This window comes from Bufo bufo, chromosome 3, assembly GCF_905171765.1.
Source record: "Bufo bufo chromosome 3, aBufBuf1.1, whole genome shotgun sequence".
Lineage (NCBI taxonomy): Eukaryota > Metazoa > Chordata > Amphibia > Anura > Bufonidae > Bufo > Bufo bufo.
In genome coordinates this window covers 561,015,572-561,035,319 of record NC_053391.1, presented here as the reverse complement: position 1 = coordinate 561,035,319, position 19,748 = coordinate 561,015,572, and the positions used below count along the sequence as shown (strand labels likewise).

The following is a 19,748-nucleotide window of genomic DNA, read 5'->3' as shown; positions in this document are numbered from 1 at the left end:
ATCATTTCCATCGTGCTACTCTCTTTTCTTTTGATTATTTATTTATAGATACCAATAAAGTCTAAGATACTTTTATACATTTTTGAGTCCCATTGGCCTCTTTTTGGATGTGTGTGTAGATTAACCACTTGCCTAACACTGCACAACTTTATATGTCGGGGCGGTAGGCAGCTAACTGTAACCCACCGGGTTACATTAAGATCTGTCAGCGCCCATTGGCACTGCAGACAATTGTAACCACACTTTCATTAGACAGCTGTGGCCACAGTAAAGATGCTGAAGACCAACAAAAGTGGTCTCCAGGCATTTGATCATTATGACAAGTGTGAAGTAAAAGTATATAAAGCCGGCAGGGGCACATTCAGCTATGTCAGAGAGACCCCTGCTGTATGTAAAGTGAACTGTGATCCTGTTGTCTGTGAATTAACCCCTTACTGCCCTGACTGTGCAAGAAGGGGTTAATTCACTTTTTTTCCCACCATAATAAAAAAAAAAACTAAATAAAACATAAAAAAATAAAACTATAAAAAAGTTACACCTACAGTTAATCAGTTTTAATAATAGTATGACAGACTAAGTACACACACATATTTCCCCCTCTTTTCATAACAAAAATAAAATAAAAGTTATTAGTTTTAGTATACCGGACTTTGTCTGTAACACATTTTCTCCTTCATATAAACTTTTAAAAATATAGGTATTAATTTTAGCTATATTTAGGCTACTTTCACACTGGCGTTTTTACTGGATCCGGCAGGGTTTCGCAAAAACGCTTCTGTTACTGATAATACACCCATCTGCATCCGTTATGAATGGATACGGTTGTATTATCTTTAACATACCCAAGACGGATCCGTCATGAACTCCATTGAAAGTCAAAGGGGGACGGATCCGTTTTCTATTGTGTCAGAGAAAACGGATCCGTGCCCATTGATTTGCATTGTGGTTCATCCCAGGATGGAAAACAAACCGCAGCATGCTGCGGTTTGCTCTCCGGGATGAGAAAGGAATGGAATGCATTTTGGAGCATTCTGTTCTGTTCAGTTACGTTTTGTCCCCATTGACAATGAATGGGGACAAAACGGAAGCATTTTTTTCCGGTATTGAGACCCTATGACGGATCTCAATACCAGAAAATATTAATGCTAGTGTGAAAGTAGCCTTAGTAGGGTAGGGTTTTTTGTGTGTCTAATATACAAACATGCATATTTTTCATAAAAAAAAAAAAAAAAAAAAAAAGCTTAAAATACCCAAATTTCCCTAAGATGAATACCTTAGGGCAGTGATGGTGAACCTTTTAAAGACCAAGTACCCAAACTGCAACCCAAAACCCACTTATTAATCTCAAAGTGCCAACACAGCAATTTAACCTGAATAGCAATATACAGGGAGTGCAGAATTATTAGGCAAGTTGTATTTTTGAGAATTCATTTTATTATTGAACAACAACCATGTTCTCAATGAACCCAAAAAACTCATTAATATCAAAGCTGAATATTTTTGGAAGTAGTTTTTAGTTTGTTTTTAGTTTTAGCTATTTTAGGGGGATATCTGTGTGTGCAGGTGACTATTACTGTGCATAATTATTAGGCAACTTAACAAAAAACAAAATATATACCCATTTCAATTATTTATTTTTACCAGTGAAACCAATATAACATCTCAACATTCACAAATATACATTTCTGACATTCAAAAACAAAACAAAAACAAATCAGTGACCAATATAGCCACCTTTCTTTGCAAGGACACTCAAAAGCCTGCCATCCATGGATTCTGTCAGTGTTTTGATCTGTTCACCATCAACATTGCGTGCAGCAGCAACCACAGCCTCCCAGACACTGTTCAGAGAGGTGTACTGTTTTCCCTCCTTGTAAATCTCACATTTGATGATGGACCACAGGTTCTCAATGGGGTTCAGATCAGGTGAACAAGGAGGCCATGTCATTAGATTTTCTTCTTTTATACCCTTTCTTGCCAGCCACGCTGTGGAGTACTTGGACGTGTGTGATGGAGCATTGTCCTGCATGAAAATCATGTTTTTCTTGAAGGATGCAGACTTCTTCCTGTACCACTGCTTGAAGAAGGTGTCTTCCAGAAACTGGCAGTAGGACTGGGAGTTGAGCTTGACTCCATCCTCAACCCGAAAAGGCCCCACAAGCTCATCTTTGATGATACCAGCCCAAACCAGTACTCCACCTCCACCTTGCTGGCGTCTGAGTCGGACTGGAGCTCTCTGCCCTTTACCAATCCAGCCACGGGCCCATCCATCTGGCCCATCAAGACTCACTCTCATTTCATCAGTCCATAAAACCTTAGAAAAATCAGTCTTGAGATATTTCTTGGCCCAGTCTTGACGTTTCAGCTTGTGTGTCTTGTTCAGTGGTGGTCGTCTTTCAGCCTTTCTTACCTTGGCCATGTCTCTGAGTATTGCACACCTTGTGCTTTTGGGCACTCCAGTGATGTTGCAGCTCTGAAATATGGCCAAACTGGTGGCAAGTGGCATCTTGGCAGCTGCACGCTTGACTTTTCTCAGTTCATGGGCAGTTATTTTGCGCCTTGGTTTTTCCACACGCTTCTTGCGACCCTGTTGACTATTTTGAATGAAACGCTTGATTGTTCGATGATCACGCTTCAGAAGCTTTGCAATTTTAAGAGTGCTGCATCCCTCTGCAAGATATCTCACTATTTTTGACTTTTCTGAGCCTGTCAAGTCCTTCTTTTGACCCATTTTGCCAAAGGAAAGGAAGTTGCCTAATAATTATGCACACCTAATATAGGGTGTTGATGTCATTAGACCACACCCCTTCTCATTACAGAGATGCACATCACCTAATATGCTTAATTGGTAGTAGGCTTTCGAGCCTATACAGCTTGGAGTAAGACAACATGCATAAAGAGGATGATGTGGTCAAAATACTCATTTGCCTAATAATTCTGCACTCCCTGTAGTATATCTTCCATGTACTTTATCATTTAGCTATAATAACTTGCCTACATTCAGTGCGCTGCCTGTGCTGTTCATGGTGCGCCCTGCGCTGATGAATGGCAGGAAAAGGCTGAGGCATATTGGTACACCATAGACTTTTTCCAGCATATGGGTGCCTCTGGCACCTGTAACATAGGTTCGCCACCATTGCCTTAGGGGGTCAGCATTAAAAAAAAATAGTAACTTGGAAGGAGTTTCTAATGGCACAGTACAACATGTGTACTGGCAGTATGGTGCCAAAATCTAAAATGTGCTCCAGCCCTTTGAAATCTTGCTGTGAGCCCAGCCGGTAGATAAATTACACAAGTAGCATTCATTTTGGCAGTACAACCATACCATAATGGCATTATAACTGTTTTGTCTTGAAATCTTTTGTAATAGTTACAAAAACAATTGATAAGACAGGAAAAATATTGTTTTTTCATAATTTCCACAGTTTTTCCTTCAGTATTTTAAAAAATATTATATCTAATGGTACAAAAGAAAGGTCTAATGTGTCCTGTGCAAAATAATATTAAATACATGTAGGTTGGCTCACAGATTAAATAGTTATTTGCAATTAGGGTACTTTCACATTAGCTGTACTTTTAGTCCGGCTGCCTCTCGGCGTGCGCTGCCGTGCTGCCGCCTGAACTCTGCCCCCGCCCCCATTATAGTCAATGGGGACGGAGCGACAGTCCGGGGGCACACGTGAACTAGCGGCAAGACGGATCCGACAGGCTGTTCACCCGCCGGAACAGCCTGCCGGAGTCCCCTGCCGCTAGTGTGAAACTAGCCTAGATAGGCGCATTGCTAAAACTAAAAAATTGGCTTGGAAATGAAGGGGGGGGGGGGGTAAACTTTCTGGTAATGCAGAGGTTAATAAATTTAACTGCGCTGCCAACTTATTGGAAAAGTGGCGATTGGGACCAAAATCCCCCAAAAGTCGCGAAATTCTACGCAAGCATGGTGTGCGCCAAAGTTTGCAACTTGTTGCCGCCAGTTTTCTGGTATAGAGGGGATAATAAATTCCTCCTCTATGTTTAGTAATTCAGAGGTGATTTTTGCCATTTGAAATACAGTATATGTTTACTGCTTCTATCTTTTTAACCAGTATCATTTATGCCACTTTCATATGTCAGTGAATCACATACAGTTGCAAGAAAAAGTATGTGAACCCTTTGGAATGATATGGATTTCTGCACAAATTGGTCATAAAATGTGATCTGATCTTCATCTAAGTCACAACAATAGACAATCACAGTCTGCTTAAACTAATAACACAAATAACTAAATGTTACCATGTCTTTATTGAACACACCATGTAAACATTTACAGTGCAGGTGGAAAAAAGTATGTGAACCCCCACTAGACTAATGACATCTCCAAGAGCTAATTGGTGTGAGGTGTCAGCCAACTGGAGTCCAATCCATGAGATGAGATTGGAGGTGTTGGTTACAGCTGCCCTGCCCTATAAAAAACACACACCATTTCTGGGTTTGCTTTTCACAAGAAGCATCGCCTGATGTGAATGATGCCTCGCACAAAAGAGCTCTCAGAAGACCTATGATTAAGAATTGTTGACTTGCATAAAGCTGGAAAGGGTTATAAAAGTATCTCCAAAAGCCTTGCTGTTCATCAGTCCACGGTAAGACAAATTGTCTATAAATGGAGAAAGTTTAGCACGGCTGCTACTCTCCCTCGGAGTGGCCGTCCTGTAAAGATGACTGTAAGAGCACAGAGCAGACTGGTCAATGAGGTGAAGAAGAATCCTAGAGTGTCAGCTAGACTTACAAAAGTTGCTAGGCATATGCTAACATCCCTGTTAGCGAATCTACGTAAAACACTAAACAAGAATGGATTTTATGGGAGGATACCACAGAGGAAGCCACTGCTGTCCAAAAAAAACATTGCTGCATGTTTACAGTTTGCACAAGAGCACCTGGATGTTCCACATCCATACTGGCAAAATATTCTGAGGATAGATGAAACCAAAGTTGAGTTGTTTGGAAGAAACACACAACACTATGTGTGGAGAAAAAGAGGCACAGCACACCAACATCAAAACCTCATCCCAACTATGAAGTATGGTGGTGGGGGCATCATGGTTTGGGGCTGCTTTGCTGTGTCAGGGCCTGGACGGATTGCTATCATCGAAGGAAAAATGAATTCCCAAGTTTATCAAGACATTTTGCAGGAGAACTTAAGACCAACTGTCCACCAGCTGAAGCTCAACAGAAGATGGTGTTGCAACAGGACAACGACCCAAAGCATAGAAGTAAATCAACAACAGAATGGCTTAAACAGAAGAAAATACGCCTTCTGGAGTGGTCCAGTCAGAGTCCTGACCTCAACCCGATTGAGATGCTGTGGTATGACCTCAAGAAAGGGATTCACACCAGACATCCAAAGAATATTGCTGAACTGAAACAGTTCTGTAAAGAGGAATGGTCAAGAATTGCTCCTGACCGTTGTGCACGTCTGATCTGCAACTACAGGAAACATTTGGTTGAAGTTATTGCTGCCAAAGGAGGTTCAACCAGTTATTAAATCCAAGGGTTCACATACTTTTTCCACCTGCACTGTGAATGTTTACGTGGTGTGTTCAATAAAAACATGGTAACATTTAATTCTTTGTGTGTTATTAGTTTATGCAGACTGTGATTGTCTATTGTTGTGACTTAGATGAAGATCAGATCACATTTTATGACCAATTTGTGCAGAAATCCATATCATTCCAAAGGGTTCACATACTTTTTCTTGCAACTGTATGTGTGCTGGTCTCCATTGCCTTTAATGTGTGTATTTACACATCAGCAGTTTTTAGACGGACCGTGGATCCTTGGTCACATCACGGAAGCTTGCCCTAGGGATTCCATCCATACAGTATTTGTCTGTGATTTTCATGGATCATTACTAGAATATGATTTGGAAATACATTTTCAGCCTAGCAGCGTCTGTGGAATACGGATGACACACGTATTGCAAAAAATGGGTGCACCGACCACACATGGATCCTTCATGGACATCTTCATGGATGAACCACTGACCATATTGTCTGGGATGTCATCACAGACACAGACGTGTGAAAGAGGCATTGCAGCCAGGGAAACTACAGATGGACACCTACACTAATATGTCAATAAATGTACAACATAATTTAGCATTTTCAAGGGGAAATGACATAGATCAAATGACATTGGAGAGAAAAGTCAAAAATAACCCAGAAGACCATTCTCTTACCTCATTAGTATCAATGCCATTGTTTACTGCCCATGTTGTCTGGACATATTCTAACATGCGTTGTTTCAGTGGCTTCGGGATCCCATGGATACGGATGTAATCTCGTAAATCCCGTGTACGGCTGTGGTACAGGAATCTCCTTGCATAGAGACGCTGGATGATTGCTGTGACATTTCCAAACACCAGTGCGTGCATCAAGGCTGTTGAAAAAGAAGTGAACAGAAAACATTGTCATAGGGCAACCATTTAGTCATGAGTGAAGTAATGAAAATGGATCGAAATATTAACAGGTATTAAATGCATCACATCAATTTTGCACAATAAACCTCCCCATTGCCATGAATTTAGTAGGTTATTCCTCAAGAATTCTATAAAGACAAGGTTGCTATGTTAGTTGACTTCTAGTCAAATTGACCTCACTGTTTGCGTAAGCTTCAGATAGAGAAATTAGATTCTGAGCCAGGTGAGAGTGCTGTGGAATATGTAATGCCCAATTTGCACCATGCCATTGGGGAAAATTTAGCATGCATTCTGGGTAATCTCCTGCTATATATGCTGACATGTCTATACACCTTTAAAGCTTTTTGACATACGTTTGGGTGCGGTTTGTCAGGACTACATTGTCAACTGTATTAAAAAGCACAGTCAACTACACTTTTCAATACAACCCCCCCCCCCCCAAGCAATATACATTTTTATGGCATTCAATGGCAGATAAATGCTAATGTATAGGCATACAGCTGCATATGTCTGAGACAGTTTCAAACTATTCTGCTAAATGCTATATGCCTTAGTGTGATATAAATACTGTGTAATGAACACATGATAGTAAAAAGTTTACTAGGCCTTGATCTACAGAAAAAAGACTAATAGGTTACTAAGGTTACTACATCTACTGTGAAAACTTACAAATAAGTTTTGACAGTAGATGTAGAACCACTTTGTTAACCAATGGATTTGGCTTAGGGTTAATTCTAATGGTGTTATTCCCTGGTATTCACCCCATACAGGGACCTGGACTCCACCAGGCTCCTTCCTCCTGGAGTAGTCTCCTTGTGGTTAACAGTTGACCTATGGGGGTCAGAGACACTGGTGCAGGGCACCGGGGGGGTTGGGTAGGATACGTAGTCAAGGACAGGCCAAGGTCAGGGTTGGCAGAGAGTATGCAATACGGGAAACGTGAAAGGTGCCTGAAGTGCCTCAGGGTTGCCAGCTATTGGCTGGTGAAGATTAAGGTGCGCGCTGGACCTGTAAGAGCCAGATGAAGCATATTCACCCTATGAGCAGAGGAGGAGAGGCTTTGCTGGCAAGCAGGCCGCAACCTACACGAAGGGATAGAGCTGGACAGTGTCTTGGCCCGCCAGGAAGATGGGAACAGGAGGCGGGTCCAGACCACTAGGTAAGTAAAGCAGAACAGCAGCAGCTCACAGCCACCCTTGTAACAAAAAGTGTTACTTCAATAGTCAAGAAATGCCATACATAGTTTCAATAGCACCGTCACACTCTCACTAAGGAACGTGCCTTATGTACCCAGGGACAGCCAGCCATAGGCTTGGGGAGAATTTGGACATGCTTGCCTGAGAGCAAGCAAGCGCATGTGCCCTAGAGGACAGATTTGGAAGGGGAATACAGGGGAGAGGAACATCAGCGGGCACATGGAGCGTCGGCGGACAGACCCACTGCAGGTGACAAAAGAGAACGTGCAGGTCTGGACCACCACTAAAGCATGATGCAGGGCCTGGTAAAAACACACTGCACCCATTCCTGCGCAGGAGAGAGGGGCGGTGGCGGTCACGGGCTGCCATTGTAACAGTCCTTCTGATATGTAAAACCAATTTTACAATATTACTAAAAGGTAGAACTATACTATATGAACAAAAGTATGTGGACGAACCTCCAAATTGTTGAGTTCAGATGTTTCAGCCACACTTATTGCAAACAGATGTATAAAATCAAGTGAATAGTCATGTAATCCCCATAGACAAACATTGGTTTCCTACTCTTACTGAACATCTCAGGAACTTTAAAGCTTCTATCACAGGACAGTCAGTTCATGAAATTTCTGATCAGCTAGATCTTCCCTAATCTACTGAAAGTGCTATTATTGTGAAGTAAAGGCATCTAGAGGTCACAATAGCTCAGCCTCAAAGTGTTAGACCAGGAAAAAGCAGAGTGAGGATGTTAAGTGCTGAAGTGCGTGGAGCACAAACGTTGGTTATCCATTGTTGCATTTCTCATTACAGGAGCTTCACAATAGTCAAGCAGCTGCACACAAGCCCAAGATCACTATGCACAATGTAAAGTTTCAGCTACGGTGAGGAAAAGCACAGTGCCACTCAGTGTCGGACTGGCATGCCTAGGCCCCACCATCATTTTGGGGGCCCAGTGTAAAGCTACATGCATATACTAGCTGCCCACACTACCCAGTTTTTTATATGGCCATAGACAATGTACTTTATAGCATCTCAGCCAACCTATCTATATGTCAGTCTACTGTGCCATGTGCCACTTGAGCAGGGGGTAGGGGATTTGGGGCCCACCTTGCTCAGGGGTCATCCGGGGATTCACCTGTTCCCCTGTGCGCCAGTCCAAGCCTGGTGCCACTGGACTCTGGATCAATGGAAACATGCTCTCTGATATGCTCTATCTGACAGTCTGACAGTAGAATCCATGTTTGGCTGATGTCTAGATATGACTACAAAATGCATAGTGCTTGCTGTAAAATTTGGTAAAAAAGCAATATTGGTACGAAGCTATTTTTTTCAAGGTTTCGGCTAGGTCCCTAATTTCCAGTGATGGTATTTTAAATAATTGTATTGTCATTGTAGAATTTTTGTATGATCCCCAGACAAAGGGATCTAACCATTTTATCTGCAATGCTTCAAATCTTAAAATTCCCTCTCCTCTAGATGGGCTGACTGAGCGGCCAATTTCTTGGGAAGGAAGCGTCCATGCAGTGATCTCCTTCACTGTATGAGGACGAGGGATCACTATTGTGAGAAAGCAAAGGAATTCTTTTGTCTAGATACATGAGGAGACTACATACAGTTTAAACCAGATATTGCAGACTAAGAATGTGTGATTACAAAGAGTATATAGTTCAGAAATCTACAGAACAACAGTGTCTAAGGGAGATGAAAAACAATATTTGAAAGTATGATTAACCCTTATAATTCCTCCCATATCAGTATGCTCACAATTTTGTGTTTGGGGGAGGCCCTTTCTTGTTTCAGTATGACTCTGCCCCGGTGACATACTTTGAGCAGTTTGGTATGGAGGAACCCGAATGATCTGAACATAGACCTGACCTTACCCCATCAAACATCCTTGCCATTATTTTTGGCCTCTCTCCCAGCCTACAATAAGTGGACTGAAATAGAAAAAAATATGGATGGCTTGGGTCCACCTGAACATGCTTTTGTGGCACCACTCTCCTATCTCCTCTAATTGCCCGCTCCTTGACCCAATGGGATTTATAAAACATATCTGGGATACTTGTCACAGACGATTTGATCTGGCCCCTCCGCACTCCTCTAGGATTTATTTTCTATACAATCCGGGCATCCCCTCTAGTCTCACATTCTCCATGGTCTAGGCCTGGTCATCTGTGGCAGACATTGTAGATGTCTCTATGCTGTCAAAATTGTAGACCAATTAAGTTCTCAGTTTAATCTCCCTGTGAACGAATGGTTTCACTGTTATCAAGTGTGCCATTATATTTCCTTTCTTTTTGAGTCCCCCCAGGTGTCTCTCCCTTCCCAGTTTGAGCGCCTGTATCCGGCAGGTACGTCAGGGAAGGGGCTGATTTCTTCAATTTACTGGATTTTGGCCTCCTCTGTGGAAAGAGGGGTCCCTTATCATAAGAACATGGCCAAATGGGAAGAAGTTCTGAGGCTCCTATGCCTCTCAGAGCTTAGCAAATCATTTGGAATAGGGCCACTCAATCATCTAGCTGTACCACGTATCGGGAAACTCAATATAAGCTGCTCATGCACTGGTATCATACTCCTGCTCTTTTACATTTACTTAACCCATCCATTACATCTATGTGCCTGCACTGTTTTGAGGCCCTGGGTACCTTGTATCACCTTTTCTGGATGTGCCCCTGTGTTGTCCCATTCTGGAGGGACACACAGGCCAATGCCCAATCCCTTTTCCTTATGATGATACCTTTAAACCCTAAGGAATACCTACTGAATCTACCCCAGAGGGACCTTGGGAGGCATTCCTCCAGGCTGTTCCTATATCTGTGTACAGCTGCTAAGTCCCTTGTTGCCAAGTCTTGGAAGAGCACCTTTTTTCCTTCTAAGTTAATGCTTCTTTCTAGTGTAAGAGGGTGAAATATCCACCATTGCTTAAATACGGTTTCTTATTCTGTTGATGTGAATTTTTTACTTGTTACTTGTCATTGTGCAGTTTTAACCGCTAGAGGCCGCTGTTTCTCCACACAGTTAAGTTTTGCTAAGTGATTGAATATACATAAGAGGTGGAGCTGAGGACTAATGCTGCTGCTGAGAAGAAGCAGGAAATGTGAGCTGAGCAGACATGTTTGGACAAAGACTAGGAGACAGCATCGAGTGCCATCCTCGGGTCAGTGGGACTTGGAGTGGCCAGGGTCACTGTTGGAAGTGACTGATGACTTGGGAGTATTAAGGACATGTGCAACAGTGTCGTTTGAGAACAAGGGAAGGGAAAATTATAGTATATACCTTTAAGATTGTGAGCTCTTGTGCTGCACCGCGGGTCGCCTGTATCTTGCATCCCATACAATTATTCCCGTTCTCTAGTGTAATAATAGGTAAAGCGAGGCAGTGATAGTTGTGCTCGCAATAGGTAAAGCATTGCAAGTGGTGTCTGTCGACCGTCTTGCGGTGCAGCACAGGGGTCTCAGCTTCCAAGAAGAGCGTATGTAGCTTCAGGACATTTTCACTACATTTGAGATTGTGTTTAATTCTACTGTTCAGTAAAGTTTCTGTTTTTTGCACAAATGCTGGTGTTGGTGTCGCTTTTCTCGTCTGTGACTTCGCTGTATCCTGGAGGTCCCTCCCCGGTTCACGGTCTTACATTAGAATGTGGGATATCTGCTCCCTGGAGTCACTCACTGCCTCTCTTCATAACTCGGTAAATCGGTTCTAAACCACTTGGGCTGCATGGGACTCCTATTGCATTACAGCGGAGTCCTCTAGTGGACCTTCTGTGCCCCTCTTCTTCCCTCTCTTCCTCTGTGCCTGTGTCCTTGTCTTGGTTGTTTGTGTCTTCTATATCCTCATGCTGAGTACTACGGGCCTTTGCGCCGCTCCCATACTGATGCCTGCAATTAGCCTATCTTGGACCATGGGAGTTTTTTTTTTGTTAGACCCATGTCCTGCTATTCACACCCACATATCATCCGTGTGCTTTTATGCCTAAACTTTTTATGCTCTGCCAGCAGGGCTGGATAAGGTCAATTGATGTATTCTATGTTTATACCTTATTTTTGTACTCTTTAGTACTTCAAATTAATTAAAATTTATAGTTAAAAAAAAAACATCCTTGGAATTAGTTTGAACATAGATTTTAAGCCAAACCTCGTCTAACATCAGTGTCTGACCTGACAAATGCTATATTTGCTGAAAGGACACAATTTCACACAGATACTTTGCAAAAGCTGAAGAACAAGTGGAGCCTGTTATAGTCACAATGGGGCCCAACTCCATATTAATGGCCATGGTTTTAGAATATGATGTCCAACAAGCTCATATAATTGTATAATTGTCAGGTGTTCACTCTTCAGATGTTAATGACCAACACATGCCACAGATTAATTAGTTAACTCTGCAATGTACTATTATATTTGAAATTATTACATATTAAATTACTAGCACCATTTCTTTTTTTTCAGATGACACTAAGCTATGTAGTACTGTGCAGTCTATGGAAGATGTCCATAAACTACAAGCTGACTTGAACACTCGGAGTGATTAGGCATCAACTTGGCAAATGAGGTTCAATGTGGATAAATGTAAAGTTATGCATCTGGGTAGTAGTAATATCTGGGCATCACATGTCCTAGGGGATGTAACACTGGGAGAGTCACTTATAGAAAAGGATTTGGGTGTCCTTGTAGACAGGGGCATAGATAAAAGCTCATGGGCCCTGGTGCAAGAGTTCAGCTTGGGCCCCCGTCCCTCAGTGCTTGTTGGCAAGGGGCAGGGGAGCACATATCCTTCCTGCTGCCTGAGGCAAACATTGAAAGGACACCCCCTCATGCCAAATTCTTAACCTAACCCCTTCCCTCCAGCCAGAGGTGTAAATTGACCAGTATGCACTTTCTATAATGCCAGTATCTTATGTGTCACAAGGGTCTTTGGGCCCCCTCAGGCTCCTGGGCCCGGTAGCGACTGCTACCTCTGCACCCCCTATAGCTACGCCCCTGCTTGTAGATAATAGATTAAATAATAGCATACAATGTCAATCAGCTCCTTCTAAGGTCTCTAGGATATTGTCATGCATTAAACGAGGCATGGACTCGCGGGGCAGGGATGTAATATTACCACTTTACAAAGCATTAGTGCGGCCTTATCTGGAATATGCAGTTCTGGGCACCAGTCCATAGAAAGGACGCTCATTAGCTAGAAAAAGTACAGAGGAGAGCGACTAAACTGATAAGGGGCCTGGAGGGTCTTAGTTATGAAGAAAAATTTAAATAATTAAATATATTTAGTTTTGAGAAGAGGATTCTAAGGGGAGGGACATGATTAACCTATACAAATATATAAATGGGACATACAAAAAATATGGTAAAAAACTGTTCCATGTAAAATCCCCTCAAAAGACAAGGGGGCAGTGCCTTCGACTGGAGAAGAAAAAGTTCAGTCTCCAGAAGTGTCAAAGCTTCTTTACTGTAAAAACTGTGAATCTGTGGAATAGACTTAGAACAGTGGACAGTTTTAAAAAGGGTTTAGACGAATTCTTAAAAGTAAATTACATTAATGCTTATGAAAACGTGTAGAAATCTGAGTCTCACTTCCTTTTGGGATTCGTGTCCCCACCTATCCCTTGGCTGAACTTGATGGACTTATGTCTTTTTTCAACAGTATTAACTATTTAACTATGTAACTATATACCTTGATCTGTTCTTTGTGGACTATGGGGGAGATTTATTAAAACGCCGGTCTTAATAAGCCCCTGCATTGGCGGTGGATCGCTGAAGTTATGAAGAGGCGCACACCTCTACATAACTTTGGCGAATCCTCCGCCAGTTCTAAATGTAAGACAGCTTCCTAGCTGTCTTACATTTAGACCATTTTCTACGCCTAAACCAGGAGTAGAAAATGAATGAGATGGGCCTGCCGGCCTGTCCCCTCCCAGTCCCAATTTTTTAGACCAGGTGTGAGCAAGGAGAAATATTTCAGTATAATCAATGACCCCCTATGTTTTAAATATCTCCATGGCACTCCAGTCACTGATGTATAATAGCTCCAGCTAAGAAGCTGCTGGTTATATAAGTGTTTGAGATATTGATAACTTGTCTGAGTCCTTTATCTTCAAGGAAGCTATTAATACACAAATTGGGACACAATCCACCAGGCAGCACATGCAGACACTTACACCCACACACACGTATGAACACGCCGTCTCCATAGCAATGTCCTACGCTTGGCCCACACATAGACAGCTGGCCAGCTCTGAAAACTCCAAATTAACAAGGATTTAGTAATGGAAGAAACATAGCAATAATGACAAGCAGCATGAAGAAAGCAGTAAACTGATGAGCTCTCTAACACTGACCTGCATTGTATCGCTAAAATGTCATGATCTGAACATTGTAGCTACAAAGAATATTCTGTTTCTGATAAACAGTGGAAACAAGAGATGTGGGTTCGTAGTGCGTCAGTAATAAAACCATCCACTTACATTTGGTTAAAAGTGACTTGTAATTGAAAAGTGTACGACGACAGGGAAAACATGGAAATATAGTTACTTTGGCAAGAGGAGGCTTCACAACCCTCCGTCAACAGTAATCTCAGGCTGAACAAGTACGATGCATATGTTGTGTTAGTATAGACATACATACCATCACAATATTTATCCACAGATTTACCATGACCCCCTACACCATTCATCTGTTTCCTCTTATGTGTCCATATAAGAAGCTCTAAAGGGAAGCCGTTTAGTACAGGGGTCCTCTATTCATTGCGGTGCCATGATCTGCTTCTATGGTAGGTATGTAAATCACAGTTTTTTCTGGATATAATATCACAGGGCACAAAAAGCAGTAGCAGATTACTAGCTCAAAACAGATTGATTTTGGTGGCAGATTTCTAATCTGGTTGCAGATTTGGAGGAATATTACAATTGTTTTAGAAGAGACTTTGGTTGAGGATTTGGAAGAGTTTTTAGAAGATTTTGAAGAGGTTTTAGAAGGTTTTCTTATCCAGCCCTTGGTTGGGATATAATTTAGAAGTATTTTTTGGGGCGGAAACTCAGCTAAAAACGCTTGTAAAACAGCTTCTACAACTGCTAGTGTTTTTTTCTGCTTCTCCATTGACTTCAATACCAAATCCACTAACAATCCACTTCTAAGAAGTAACATGCCACATCAGAAGCTCATCTCAATTTAGCGGCGTATTAAAATGCCACCCCTCGAAGTTCAGGAGAGCAAACTCAGCCACCCTCTATTCACCGCTATAGGTGTTCTGAAAATAGCTGAGCACTTGCTCTGCTATTTCCAGGAGGGATAGGTGTCATCTACTATCCTCAAATGTACAGTACACTATTTGGCTGATAAATGGGATTGATTTGACTGGTGAGTTCCATAGTATCTTTTTTATTTTTACAATTTTGTTGACTTGCCTTTTATTTCCATTGAGCACCACTAATTTTTCACCTGACTAGCTGGCATATCCTGGAGGCTGATCATTGTGTAGTGCTGACCGCCATAATCTCTTTTGTGAAATGGCTATTTCCAGCAGTCACATAGCAGTGAATGGAGAAGAGAACATACATACGCAGTGCGCTTTCTATTCACCACTATGGGACTTCTGAAAATAGCCAAGCGCGCTCGCTCGACTGCTTTTGGAACTTTAATAGCAGTAAATGGAGAGCATACAGCGCATGTGTAGTGCACTCTCCATCACTTTGGGGGCCCCGTTCTGGAGATAGGAGCAGTTCTCAGAGGTGGGACCCACACCTATCTGGCTTTTCTTTTTTTTTTGTACTTTTGCACAATAAGAACAGGGCTAAAAAAAAGTCATTTTTGGGGCTCCCCCTTTTGAGAGTCATAATTCTTTTTTTTTATTCCAATGTATCCACATGTTGGCTTGTGTTTTTGCAGTAGAGCTGTAGTTTTTATTGAAACAATTTGTACATAGAATTTATGGACTAATTTATATTATAAATAATACTTAATAAGTTATATTTATTTCTTAAGATTCTTTCAATACCAACTATATATGTCACAGACGTTCCCGCGACAGGTGGCAGGAGATCGGTGAGACTGGCAACACATGGTTTGATCTGACATGTTTTCTGTTTGGATCAAATGACGTCTGTGTTGTTTCTGGTGCTTGCCACACCTTCTTTCCCCAGATGTGGCTATTATGGTCATTTAACTTTCTCTATTTATTGTTGTTTCTCCCAATATGCTATGCGGTTTATAGCTTCGGTTTGAGTTGTGGATAGCTGGTGTGTCGATCTCGGCTGAGTTCCTGGTGCTGCCATAGATACTTGAAGTAAAGTGTTTTCTTTCCCTTTTATATTTTGTTTGGGTTATTCTGTGTGTTGCATTTCCCTGTCATTTGTACTAATTGTAATTTCACTATATATAGTGAGGAACAGAGGTATTCGAACACCCTGCAATTTTGCAAGTTCTCCCACTTAGAAATCATGGAGGGGTCTGAAATTCACATTCTAGGTGCATTCCCACTCTGAGAGACAGAATAAAAAAATTCAGGAAATCACATTGTATGATTTTTAAAGAATTGTAATGTACTGTACATTATGTCACAGTAAATAACTATGCTATTGTCTTTAACACATAAACATAGGAACTGTATTAAGGTTATTAGCAGGTTTAGCTATATACACATATAAGCTGTACTAGCAACCTAGGACAGGTCTTAGCTGGCCAGCTACAGGAGGAGCTGGTCGATGACATAAAGAGAGCTGGGACCACAGTTTCAAAGGTCACTGTTGGTAGAACACTACGCCATCATGGTTTCAAATCATGCATTGCACGGAAGGTTCCCCTGCTCAAGTCATCACATGTCCAGGCCCATCTGAAGTTTGCCAATGACCATCTGGATGATCCAGAGGAGGCATGGGAGAAAGTCATATAGTCAGATGAGACCAAAGTAGAACTTTTTGGTCTAAACTTCACTCGTGGTGTTTGGAGGAAGAAGAAGGATGAGTTGCATCCCAAGAACACCATCCCTACTGTGAAGCATGGGGGTGGAAACATCATGCTTTGTGGGTGCTTTTCTGTGAAGGGGACAGGGCGACTGCACTGTATTTAGGAGGAGATGAATGGGGCCATTTATTGTGAGATTTTGAGCAACAACCTCCTTCCCTCAGTCAGAGCATTGAAGATGGGTCGTGGCTGGGTCTTCCAACATGACAATGACCCAAAGCACACAGCCAGGATAACCAAGGAGTGGCTCCGTAAGAAGGTTCTGAAGTGGCCTAGCCATTCTCCAGACCTAAATCCAATGGAACATCTTTGGAGGGAGCTGAAACTCTGTGTTGCTCAGCGACAGCCCCGAAACCTGACAGATCTAGAGGAGATCTGTGTGAAGGAGTGGGCCAAAATCCCTGTTGCAGTGTGTGCAAACCTGGTCAAGAACTACAGGAAACGTTTGACCTCTGTAATTGCAAACAAAGGCTTCTGTACCAAATATTAACACTGATTTTCTCAGGTGTTCAAATACTTATGTTCAGCAGTGCAAGACAAATAAATTCAATGTGAATTTCAGACCCCTCCATGATTCCTAAGTGGGAGAACTGGCAAAATCGCAGGGTGTTCAAATACTTATGTTCCTCACTGTGTGTATATATATATACACTCACCTAAAGAATTATTAGGAACACCTGTTCTATTTCTCATTAATGCAATTATCTAGTCAACCAATCACATGGCAGTTGCTTCAATGCATTTAGGGGTGTGGTCCTGGTCAGGACAATCTCCTGAACTCCAAACTGAATGTCAGAATGGGAAAGAAAGGTGATTTAAGCAATTTTGAGCGTGGCATGGTTGTTGGTGCCAGACGGACCGGTCTGAGTATTTCACAATCTTCTCAGTTACTGGGATTTTCACGCACAACCATTTCTAGGGTTTACAAAGAATGGTGTGAAAAGGGAAAAACATCCAGTATGCGGCAGTCCTGTGGGCAAAAATGCCTTGTGGATGCTAGAGGTCAGAGGAGAATGGGCCGACTGATTCAAGCTGATAGAAGAGCAACGTTGACTGAAATAACCACTAGTTACAACCGAGGTAAGCAGCAAAGCATTTGTGAAGCCACAACACGCACAACCTTGAGGCGGATGGGCTACAACAGCAGAAGACCCCACCGGGTACCACTCATCTCCACTACAAATAGGAAAAAGAGCCTACAATTTGCACGCGCTCACCAAAATTGGACTGTTGAAGACTGGTAAAATGTTGTCTGGTCTGATGAGTCTCGATTTCTGTTGAGACATTCAAATGGTAGAGTCTGAATTTGGCGTAAACAGAATGAGAACATGTATCCATCCTCTGATGGCTACTTCCAGCAGGATAATGCACCATGTCACAAAGCTCGAATCATTTCAAATTGGTTTCTTGAACATGACATTGAGTTCACTGTACTAAAATGGTCCCCACAGTCACTAGATCTCAACCCAATAGAGCATCTTTGGGATGTGGTGGAACGGGAGCTTCGTGCCCTGGATGTGCATCCCTCAAATCTCCATCAACTGCAAGATGCTATCCTATCAATATGGGCCAACATTTCTAAAGAATGCTATCAGCACCTTGTTGAAGCAATGCCACGTAGAATTAAGGCAGTTCTGAAGGCAAAAGGGGGTCCAACACTGTATTAGTATGGTGTTCCTAATAATTCTTTAGGTGAGTGTATATATATATATATACACTGCTCAAAAAAATAAAGGGAACACTTAAACAACACAATGTAACTCCAAGTCAATCACACTTCTGTGAAATCAAACTGTCCACTTAGGAAGCAACACTGAGTGACAATCAATTTCACATGCTGTTGTGCAAATGGGATAGACAACAGGTGGAAATTATAGGCAATTAGCAAGACACCCCCAATAAAGGAGTGGTTCTGCAGGTGGTGATCACAGACCACTTCTCAGTTCCTATGCTTCCTGGCTGATGTTTTGGTCACTATTGAATGCTGGCGGTGCTTTCACTCTAGTGGTAGCATGAGACGGAGTCTACAACCCACACAAGTGGCTCAGGTAGTGCAGCTTATCCAGGATGGCACATCAATGCGAGCTGTGGCAAGAAGGTTTGCTGTGTCTGTCAGCGTAGTGTCCAGAGCATGGAGGCGCTACCAGGAGACAGGCCAGTACATCAGGAGACGTGGAGGAGGCCGTAGTAGGGCAACAACCCAGCAGCAGGACCGCTACCTCTGCCTTTGTGCAAGGAGGAACAGGAGGAGCACTGCCAAAGCCCTGCAAAATGACCTCCAGCAGGCCACAAATGTGCATGTGTCTGCTCATAAGGTCAGAAACAGACTCCATGAGGGTGATATGAGGGCCCGACGTCCACAGGTGGGGGTTGTGCTTACAGCCCAACACCGTGCAGGACGTTTGGCATTTGCCAGAGAACACCAAGATTGGCAAATTCGCCAATGGTGCCCTGTGCTCTTCACAGATGAAAGCAGGTTCACACTGAGCACATGTGACAGACGTGACAGAGTCTGGAGACGCCGTGGAGAACGTTCTGCTGCCTGCAACATCCTCCAGCATGACCGGTTTGGCATTGGGTCAGTAATGGTATGGGGTGGCATTTCTTTGGAGGGCCGCACAGCCCTCCATGTGCTCGCCAGAGGTAGCCTGACTGCCATTAGGTACCGAGATGAGATCCTCAGACCCCTTGTGAGACCATATGCTGGTGCGGTTGGCCCTGGGTTCCTCCTAATGCAAGACAATGCTAGACCTCATGTGGCTGGAGTGTGTCAGCAGTTCCTGCAAGACGAAGGCATTGATGCTATGGACTGGCCCGCCCGTTCCCCAGACCTGAATCCAATTGAGCACATCTGGGACATCATGTCTCGCTCTATCCACCAACGTCACGTTGCACCACAGACTGTCCAGGAGTTGGCAGATGCTTTAGTCCAGGTCTGGGAGGAGATCCCTCTGGAGACCGTCCGCCACCTCATCAGGAGCATGCACAGGTGTTGTAGGGAGGTCATACAGGCACGTGGAGGCCACACACACTACTGAGCCTCATTTTGACTTGTTTTAAGGACATTACATCAAAGTTGGATCAGCCTGTAGTGTGTTTTTCCACTTTAATTTTGAGGGTGACTCCAAATCCAGACCTCCATTTTTG

At 42.8% G+C, this 19,748-nt stretch overlaps 1 protein-coding gene across 1 annotated transcript in view; it reads right to left on the bottom strand.

Moving 5' to 3' along the window:
• The window catches only part of KCNH3 (potassium voltage-gated channel subfamily H member 3), a 158,029-nt gene that overhangs the window by 16,610 nt on the left and 121,671 nt on the right, over nt 1-19,748 (bottom strand). Inside the window, exon 10 of the mRNA XM_040422133.1 lies at nt 6,212-6,411. Coding sequence (XP_040278067.1) covers nt 6,212-6,411 — 200 coding nt within the window. The remainder of the gene's footprint in view (nt 1-6,211; nt 6,412-19,748) is intronic.